The sequence below is a fragment of the Stenella coeruleoalba genome, assembly GCF_951394435.1.
Source record: "Stenella coeruleoalba genome assembly, chromosome: 16".
NCBI lineage: Eukaryota > Metazoa > Chordata > Mammalia > Artiodactyla > Delphinidae > Stenella > Stenella coeruleoalba.
Genome location: NC_137162.1, coordinates 79,333,944 through 79,344,523, shown reverse-complemented (window position 1 = coordinate 79,344,523; position 10,580 = coordinate 79,333,944). Strand labels below are relative to the sequence as shown.

Here is a 10,580-nt window from a genome sequence, read left to right as displayed (position 1 = left end):
CTGTCTTCTCTCCTCTACACACCACAAGAGAGTTTCTTTTTTTTTTACAGAAATATTTATTTATTTATTTATTTTTGGCTGCACTGGGTCTTCGTTGCTGCGCGCGGGCTTTCTCTAGTTGAGGCGAGCGGGGGCTACTCTTCGTTGCGGTGCGCAGGCTTCTCATTGTGGTGGGTTCTCTTGTTGCAGAGCACAGGCTGTAGGTGTGTGGGCTTCAGTAGATGTGGTACGCGGGCTCAGTAGTTGTGGCTCGCGTGCTCTAGAGCGCAGGCTCAGTAGTTGTGGCGCACGGGCTCAGTTGCTCCACGGCATGTGGGATCTTCCCGAACCAGGGCTCGAATCCATGTCCCCTGCATTGGCAGGCGGATTCTTAACCACTGCGCCACCAGGGAAGCCCTACCAGTATACTTTATATACTTAAACTATATACATACACACAAACACACACTCATTTTATCCTTACAGTAACTGAGGTTGAATTCCCTGGAGATCCAGCGGTTAGGACTCCGTGCTTTCACTGCTGAGGGCCCGGGTTCAATCCCTGGTCGGGGAACTAAGATCTCGCAAACTGAGTGGTGCAGTCAAAAAACAAAACAAAACAAAAAACAACAACTGAGGTAAGTGGTATTATTATCCTCATTTTACAGATGAGGAAACTCAGAGATAAGAAATTGAATAACTTACCTAACATCATACAACCAGTAAGAAGACAGCTGTGATGTGAAGTAAGGCAACCTGGCTACTCCACACTAAGCCTTTATTCTGTTAGCTCTCTATACCCCCCTTGCCATCCCAGCTTGTATTCCCTCCATCCCCCTAACTTAATTTTATTATAATGTTTTTGTTTTAAGATTTTTTGATGTGGACCACTTTTAAAGCCTTTATTGAATTTGTTACAATATTGCTTCTGTTTTTGGTTTTGGTTTTTTGGCCCCGAGGCATGTGGGACCTTAGTTCCCCGGCCAGGGATTGAACCCATGCCCCCAGCAGTGGAAGGGGAAGTCTCAACCACTGGACCACCAGGGAAGTCCCGATTATGATTTTTAAATGAATAGTTAGTATTTACATTATTGTGGCTATGCCAACTTTGCTAATTGCTGAGCCAAGTAATATACTATTTACATATTTCTTTTCTTTTTTCTCCTTCCTTTTTACTGAGGCTTGATACTAGCCCTTTTGGGGAGTCTGAAATTCTACCTACCTATTGTTAATGTTTTTCTCAAATGTGCCAGTGTTTCTGCCATATGCACATTAACAGTTTGTGTGTTTATTTCCTGAGAACACTTTCCTTCCTTCCTTCTGCTACGATACCTATTGGTTGCTCTCTGCAAAGATTTCATTGTGAGATTTCCCTTTGTGCCACAGATCCTCTTTCCTGGATCCTGTGCCATGTCTTTCTTTTGATTTCTTGTTTTTGGTGGAAGGTATTCTCCATAGCCCGTTACAGGAAAGTGTATGAGAGGTTTTCGAAAATCTGAAAATGTCTCTATCCTGCCCTCACATTTGATTGATAGTTTAGCTGGCTCTCGAATTCCAAGCTGCAAATAATTCTCCCTCAGAATCTTGAAGGTATTTGATTTGCTGTCATTTGGCTTCTGATGCCACTTGAGAAAGACAAGGCCATTCTGATTGCTAGTAATTTGTAAGTAGTCTTTATTTAGCTTAATAGAAGTTTCCAGGGGCATCTCTGGTGTTCTGAACTTTCACAACATGCCTCGATTTGAGTCTCTTCCACACCTTTTGCTAGGCACACGGTGAGCCTTTTCCATCTAGAGTCTTGTGTCCTTTGGTTCTGGGAAATCTCCTCCCCTCTCTTTTCTCTCTTCCCTGAACTATTAGTAGGATGTTGGATTTAAAGGACTGATTCCCTAATTTTCTTTCTTTCTCTTATATTCCGTCTTACTCTTATTTTGTTTGTCTTTCAGGAAGATTGTATCAAGTTCTTTTTATTTCTGCACCTCAAGTAACAAAGACTTAAAGTCATGCCTTCAGCAAGATAGGAGTTTAAGTATCTCTCATGCGAAAGTCCAGAGGTAGGCTGCCCGTGTTGGCATGACAGCTCTGCTCTATGAAGAGGTCCCATCGGGCTCCTTCTATGCCCACATTGCATCACGGATCACACCAGTTATCTTTTTAGGGAAGTTTCCTTAGTTGCAAGAAAATACTTTTACTCGCATGTCAAGAATTAGTCACATAGCTATATCTACATCTCGGTTGGAGAATCCACCCGGCCACATATTTTATGCGTGTCTTGGACAACTGGAATCCTCTTGTCATCTATAAGTACATTGTCTAATCTGGTAGCTGCTACCTACATGTGGCCGCTGAGGACTTGAAATGTGATTAGTCCAGATTAACATGTGTTTTAAGTTAAAATACACACTGGATTTAGAATAGTATGAAAAAAGGAAAATCAAATATTTTAGGTTGATTATAGGATAAAATGATAATATTTTTAATATATTGGGTTAAAAGAAATATATTATTATAATTCATCCCGCCTGCTTCTGTTTTCTATTTTACTTTTTTTAATGTGGCTACTAGAAAATTTTAAACTACATACGTGGCTTGCCTTATATTTCTATTGGATAACACAGCTCTATAAAATGGGAATAATAGAGTGCCTACCTCAGTGGCGCTCTATTATTAAATGAGAAAGATTAAATGAGATCCTAAGTGTAAAATGTTTAGCCCAGTGCCTGACAAAGAGTAAATACTCGGAAAAAGGAAAATAGACTAGTTAATAACGTAGTGTTTCACTGACTCTAACACGTCCATTCTTGTTCCTGCATTTTCACACCTCGGACTCATCGTACCGGGGATGACACCCAACTGTCGCCAGACCCCAGTCATAACATAGTTGTCACCGCCTGTGTGTGCATACACGTCGAAAGCACTAGCGTTCCGTACTTGCAGAGTGAGTGTCCGTGGCCTAGAAGACAATCTAGGAGATCAAGAAGGGGGCACTCTTAACCTCTAAGAATCAAAATGTTAAGGAGACAGGTGGAGGGTCATTCTGATGTGTTTAAGCAACATTCCCCAAATAGGAGTGAAGAGTAAGCTCCCTGTACCTAATTACCAAGTTGGCTGAATTGTTCAGCACCAATGGCTTTTAGCTCTTCAGTGGATCTGGAAAGACAAGAGGAGGGGAGGGGAGAAGATACGGTAAGAGGACTCGCTCAAAGTGCCTAATGCCATTGATGATAAGACTGGTGGAAAAACACAGACATTGGTGACCGAATCAAAAAGTGGTTCTGATGACTGGAACTCGAAATGTAATGAAGTTTCATGAATACCTTAATCAATTTCTGCTCTTATTTTCCTTCTTCTGTATGTATTACTGTGATATGATTTTTTTAAATTCATGCCTAAATATGTCTAAGTAAGTTTAAGATAAGAATCTTAGGTAATGAAAAAGCATTGTGTTACAGTTTAATTGGCAGCGCTTTTTCCTTTCTTAGGGGTATGTAAAACAATGGGGCAAATTCTAATTAATGCATTTTAGATTTGATGAAACATAGCATTATTCCCTTTAAAGGACTTCTAAGTCCAAGATCAAGTGACCTCTAAAATATAGTAATACTAATAACTAACATTTATGTTTTTCTTTTTCCTATGACACTTTTCTAACATACTAATATAGAATTTATTGTTTATGGTTATTGCTTACTGTCTCCCTGCTAGGTAGAGCAGCAGTTTTCATCTATATTGTTCTCTGATGTCTCCCAAGCCCCTAAAACAGTGCCTGGCACAGAGTAAGTTCTCAATAAATATTTGTTGAGTGAATGAATGAAATCTTTGTAAGTGCTGTTCTAAGTGCTCTGCTTGGATTATTCCATTTAACTTTCACAAGAAACCTCAGTAGATATTACAATCATCAACATTTTCAGTTAAGGAAACCCATGTATGTAAAAGTTCAGGAACCTGTCCAAGGTCACACAGCTTGACATCACTGGCGGGGGAGGGGGGCAGGATTCAAGCCCAGTCTGGTTCTGAACCTACACTCTTATCCACTGAACTTTGCTGCCTCTAATAGTGCCTGTGTTTCCCTTCTTGATTTAACTCCTGCTGGGCTCCCGCTGCATTTGGTGCGTGCCTCTCTCATAGGTCTTATTACTCTTTATTAGAGGAGAGTATGGCCTGTGTCCTCCATAAGACTGAGCTTCTCAAGGACCAAGATCTATCCGTATTCATCTTTATTTCCCCAAGGCTGACCGCAGTGCCTGGCACTGTGCAAGCTATGTAAGTACAGAGCAAGAAGCATGAAAGAAGGATCAAAGGTTCCCAACTGGCAGCTGAAGCATTAGTAGATCCGATGAAAAGGAACAGCTTAGAAAGAGAAGCTTTCCTGGAGAAAGAATACTACGAGTTCCAGTTTTGAACTTATTGGAGTGATGGAAGGACAAACAAATGGAGATAGCCGTCAAGGGACGGAAAGAGAAAATGGGCACAAAGGTTCCATTAGGACTAAAACATAGACTTCCAAGTCTTTTTGAAAGAAGTGCTAACTGAAGCTCCGGGGGTGAATCAGCTCACCATGGAAAACAGAATGCAAAGCAAAGAAAAAGAGAGAAAAAAGGCAGCATCTTGGAGCGTACCTATAGTTAATAGGAGGAAAAAGGGCAAGGAGTCAGCATAGAGATCTAGAAGAAATTCAGAAGGATCTCTGCAGCAACACTGAAGTCAAAGGAATCTTTCTTGTTTGTGTCCCTGAGTAGGTGTCTGTGATGACTGCTTTGTAAAACAGTACAGATTATAAATAAAAAAGTCCGTGGGCAGCAACAGAAAAACAACACATACGTTTTCAGTGCTACTGGGTCTGTCTGGCCCTGCCCACCATTGGTTTGGGGAGCAACTTAGTTCAGACCGGAGAACACCCACATGAAACTCCTCTCGATGGTACCACGACATGTCTTCCACCTCTTCACACTGACTTCTCTCTTCGCCTCCGCTCTCCTCCAAACATAGGTTGGAGATTACACCCTCTCTGTATCAAAACAGCACATCTGAAATCATCTCATGGCACCCACATTCTTTTACTTGCCCCATAGTCTTCCAAATTTTGTAAGGTGAATGTGGCCTCTCCAGCTCTTACCCTGCATTATTGCTGTTGTTATTAACATATATATATATACATACATATATATATATATATTTTTTTTTTTTTACCATATCTACACCTCAAAATTTCTCTCTTCTAGTTGTTTTTGCTCTGTTGGCTAGACCACAGAGCTCCTTGAGAGTAAGCGGGTGGGGGAAGGGGCATTATTGCAATTCATTGAATCTCTTTGGTAGTACTTTCCTTATCTCTGCCCTAGGCCTACTACTGACCAGTAGGAATTGCTTAGCTGCCCAAGTGACAGTTAGCACTAGAGACTACTGACTTTTGACCTTGAAGGCCACAGAAGATGGTAAATCCATTAAAAACTTAGTCATCACACTATAAATATTCTGAATGACCATTATTTTTACCTTTCTGTGAATCAAATGTACTAAAGATGACCTTTCTCAGGCCAACTACTCTACTTTACTCAAAAATTATGACACGTATCATGCATATATGTGACATATATTCATTCTCATTCACAGAAGAGTGTATAAGATGTACTTGTACAGTTCATTTAAAGAATAATTATAAAACAAATACCCAGTTTCAGAAACAGAACATTGTCAGCCCCTCAGAAGCCCTCCCTGGTCATATCCCATTTCTCTTTTCTTAATAGTTTTGCTATTGAATGTATGTATCCTTAACAGGAGAGTTGAGTTTTGCATTTCTGAACCTTATGTAAGTGGAAACACATGGTATCTATTCTTTGATTGACTTGCTTCTTCACTCAATACTGAGACTCATCATATTATTATAAATGGTTATAGTTGTTCATTTTCATTGGTGCATTATACTTCACCTTATGACATCATAATTTATCCATTCTATTGTTGATATAAGTTTGGACTGTATGTTGTTTTTAGCTATTACAAACTTGCAGATATACAAGAGATTCTGAATAGAATTGCTGAGTGACAGCAAATGTGTATCTTCAACTTTACTAAAGTCACAGTTTTCCAAAGTGACTGTGTCAATTTATACTACCATTAGAGTATCTCTTGTTGCGGAGCATGGACTCTAGGTGCGTGGGCTTCAGTAGTTGTAGTTGTGGCTCACGGGCCCTGGCGCACAGGCTTAGTTGTTCGGTGGCATGTGGGATCTTTCTGGACCGGGGATCAAACCCATGTCCTCTAGATTGGCAGGTGGATTCTTAACCACTGCGCCACCAGGGAAGCCTGATGTAGGTGTTTTTTATATATTCTGGGTACTAATTCCTTGTTATATGCTTTGCAAACTTCTTCTCCCATATTGTGACTCTTCCACTCACTTTATGGTGTTATTTGGTAAACAAAAGTCCTTAATTTTAATGTAGTTGAATTTATTGATCTTTTCCTTTATGGCTAAAAAAAAATTATTCTCAATCCTAAAGTCATAAAATCATTCTTCCATACAGGTCCACAAAATTTATCTGAAATACTTGGAGACAGATGTGTTCTGGAATACAGACTTTTTTGGATATTGGAAAGGTACCATGGAACGTACAATGTATACTGTGTAGCAAGAACTGGGACAGTACCTATAATCAAAAATACCAGTATTTCTACAGTAAAACATATAGTCAACTAAGTGATATATAAATAATGACTATCGTGGCACTAAGTTACATTTTTCAACAAATGAGTTCCAAAGAGTTTGATGTTTCAAGGTTTGGGGATTTTGTAATTAGTACAAAAGTTATGGTAGTCTCATACAATAAAAATGGAATTATTTCAAAGTTTGAAGGAACTTACCAGTGGAGCCATTGACCTGGAATTTATGTGTGAACCTTCATTACTACTGATTCAAATTTTTAATGGTTTGGGACTATTCATATTTTCTTCTCTTTAGTCAGCTAGTTGTTTTTCTTGAGATTTGTATAATCATCTACATTTTATTTGCATCAAATTGTTTACAAGATGTTGTGTTTTGATTTCTAAAGTATAGTTTTTGTTATTGACATAGGTTGTTAACATCTCTCTTTTTATTGCTCAATACTGTTAAATACTTGTCAATTTTATTAGTCTTTTCCAAAAAAAAAAATCAACTTCTGGATTTTTACAATCTACTCTATGCAGTGGTGTGCTAGTTAATTAGCTCTGAACATAACAAAAGAAAACACGACCAGAAGAGGTGTGCACAGTTGGCTTTCCTGAGCCAGTACAAGGCAGTGTCTGGCACACCACTACTTTCATTTCCCCTTTCATTCATTTCTGCTTTCAGCATTATGTCCCTCCTTCCCCTTTCCTTAATTTTGCTCTCCTTTTTCTAACTTCTTGAAAGGGAATGTTTAGCTAAAGACCTTTCAGCCTCTTTTCTAATGTACTTACTTAAGGCTATAAACTTCCCTCCACGTATTATACGTTAACTTTATTCCGCAGGTGTTGCTATTGTATTTTATTATTCAGCTCAAAAAATTTTCTCATTACCATTATGACTCTTTGGCTGTGGGTTACATGGACTTGTTTTTATAGTTCTTTATTGATTTCTAGCTTAACAGCACTGTGCTCAAAAAACACGTGCCGAATGATTTCAATCTTTAAAATTCGTTGAGAGTTGCTTTACAGCTAAGTATGCAGTTGATTTTGGTAATATGTCATGTTTGCGTTCCAAAAAACATGTTCTGATTTTGGTTGTGTTTTTCTGTGTATATTCATTAGGTCAAGTTTGTACATCATGTTATTCAAATTTTCTATACCCTTACTGATTTTCCTTTTGTTTGTCTTAACAATGACTGGGAAAGGCCTGTTAAAATCACCCACTATGGCCATATATTTTTTTCTTTATAATTTCATCGATTCCCTTTATATATTTTATATATATTTATTTATTATTAAGTGCATAAAAAATTTTAACTTTAAATATAGTTTTTTCAACTCATAAGTCATTCAAGACTCCTTCCATCCTTTTTGTATCTCATTAGTCATACTTAAAAGATACTATCTTTATATAAACTGCCCTTGATAGACACAGTATAAAATAATTGGGGGCCCTGGTAAAGCTAAAGCAATCCACTTATTAGACTCCATTAACTATTACAGAAATCCTTCCCATATTGTAGAACATATGTTTGGTGGTACTTAGGCTTCACACAGCCAACCTGAAAATCTGCGTATGTTTATTTGTAAAGGATTAAATACCAGCACTGAGTGCAGAGCTGTAAACTGCTTGCGAGTTTTATAAGCACTTAGAATTCAACAGGACTAGATGATGGCGCAGATGGGATCTTTAAGAGACCTGGACGACTGACCTGTATCTACAAACGTGCTTTCAAATAAAGATTCTACTGACATATTCACTAAAATATTAAAAAGAGCATCTTTCAAAATATCTGGAGCAGCGCTTTTCATTCCTTTTGAAAAACACCTCGGCGTTTAGGGAGTAAAAAAAGCCACAGGTAAGATTAAAACAATAATACAGGTATTAATTTTACCCACTCTCCTGACCAATTTGTATTACCTCCGGCAACTTTCAGATCCAAGTCCAAAGATCTTAGCTGTAAACTCTAATCAGGCTCACATTTTAATCCCACGAACTATCAGATCTCAGCCGACTGGAACTTGGCTTTCATATTCTTTCACTAGATGTCTCCCAATACCAACTAAAAGGATCTTGTCCATCTACAGAAGAAAGCCGCAAAAGTTCAAGCAAGGGAAAGGTGATAATGTTGGTAAATGTAACAGGATCAAATGTGAATCAGGAAACTGGGAGCTTGGTGCCCTGGATTCTCAGCTCAGTCACTTATTTGCCATGTGTCCTGGGGTGTCACCCGCCTCTTTCTGGGATCGCTTCTTTCTTTTTTTCCCTTTAATTTAAAAAGCGAGGAGTTAAGCCTTCACGGCCCTTTAACGCTTCGTCCCGCTCTCATCTCAGGTGCCAACTTCCACACAAAGCCGCCGTTTCCGGCAGGGCTCGCACGTTAAGCTTTCCGAACGGCGCTTGGCGAGATATATGCAGAAATTTAGATTCATGAAAGAAGCACAGTTCGTTAAAATGACGAAAAACTGCAGGGAGAGAGGCACCGAGACGTTAACAAAGCCAAGACCGCTCTGAGGAGTGCCTGGATCCCACCCACTTCCCACCCCCACGGCCCCAGGACCCGCCTCCCTCGCCCGAGCAGGCCCGGAAGTCACTGCGACAGGTAAGAGAACGGAACAGGAAGTCCCGCCCTCCTGGAACAGCGAACGGTAGCCCGTAAGGTTCATTCCAAGGCCAGCGCGTTCGCCGCGTGAATTGTTTCCTTGAGGGGGCGGGGTTCTACGACGCTTGAGCTCCAGCGGGCGAGGAGGCAGTGCGCCGCCAGTCTTCGGCACCGCGTCCTTCTTTCTCGGTTGTTGGGCTGCGTGCCTCTCCTCCAGTCGGCGCCGAAGGGAGCCTGGTTCTGGGCGGGCGGAGAGGTGGGCTTGCTGGCGGGGCTGGCGGGGCTGGCGGGGCGGGCCGGGGAGGGTATGGACCCCGGAGGTCGCTGACTTTCTGCGAGCCTCGGGCTCCTCTTCTGCAAGACGCAGCAGCACTCCGTGTCCTGCCTGGTGATTTTGCCCTCGTGCATTTATTTGTATAGCACTTTGGTTCGAACAGCAACCTCGTAAAATGGGCACCGCTCCCCTGTTTTACCGAAGGGGAAACAGGCTCGAGAGAATAAGTGAAGTGTCTTAAGTGGCAGACCGTGTGAGAGCCGTAATTCTAACTCCGGCTTTCTTTTTTTTTTTTTTTTTTTTTTTTTTTTTGCGGTACGCGGGCCTTTCACAGCTGTGGCCTCTCCCGTTGCGGAGCGCAGGCTCCGGACGCGCAGGTTCCGGACGCGCAGGCTCCGGACGCGCAGGCTTAGCGACCATGGCTCACGGGCCCAGCCGCTCCGCGGCAAGTGGGATCTTCCCGGACGGGGGAACGAACCTGCGTCCCCTGCATCGGCAGGCGGACTCTCAACCACTGCGCCCCCAGAGAAGCCCCTAACTCCGGCTTTCTGAGACCAAGCTGCCACTCCAGCAATGGAGCAAATTACCAGGTGTAAGGGATAAGTGTCAAAAGCGAGTGCTCTTACGATACCGTTAATGTAATAGAACTGATTGGTTTCAGTCACATCGTTAAAAAGCGGAGGCATAACTTTAAAAAAAGAGGGGTTTGGAGGGAACAACAGTATTTTTTCTTTGGCTTACCTTCTCTCGAATTACAAGTTCCTTGCTAATATCACATGTTTTGGTTGGCAGCTTGAGCCCACTAGGAATGGCAGCCCCATCTATGAAAGAAAGGCAGGCTTGCTGGGGAGCCCGGGATGAGTACTGGAAGTGTTTAGATGAGAACACAGAGGACGCTTCTCGGTGCAAGAAGTTAAGAAGCTCATTTGAATCAAGCTGTCCCCAACAGTGGGTAAGTCACACTGGGACGTGTTTCTGTTTGCTGTCAAAATACATAGAGCTTACGGTGAGTGGTGGGCTATGAAATGAGGCACCGTTTGAGGCATGTCAAATGAGCGGTTTCCGTGAGCAGCAGAGAAAAC

General features: G+C 41.4%; 1 protein-coding gene across 6 annotated transcripts in view; it reads left to right on the top strand.

Annotated features, from left to right (window-relative positions):
• The first annotated feature begins 9,324 nt into the window (after positions 1-9,324).
• The window catches only part of COA6 (cytochrome c oxidase assembly factor 6), a 43,717-nt gene continuing 42,461 nt past the window's right edge, over positions 9,325-10,580 (top strand). For 5 of the 6 annotated variants that reach the window (XR_013824228.1, XM_079899713.1, XM_079899711.1 and 2 more), the window contains exons 1-2: positions 9,325-9,480; positions 10,291-10,450. Coding sequence is in view for 5 of the 6 variants with exons in the window: in XM_079899713.1 (XP_079755839.1) it covers positions 10,307-10,450 (144 nt within the window). In the remaining variant the exon portion in view is untranslated. Of the gene's footprint in view, positions 9,481-9,832; positions 10,091-10,290; positions 10,451-10,580 lie in introns of all 6 variants that reach the window. The other variant, XM_079899714.1, reaches the window with a different exon arrangement.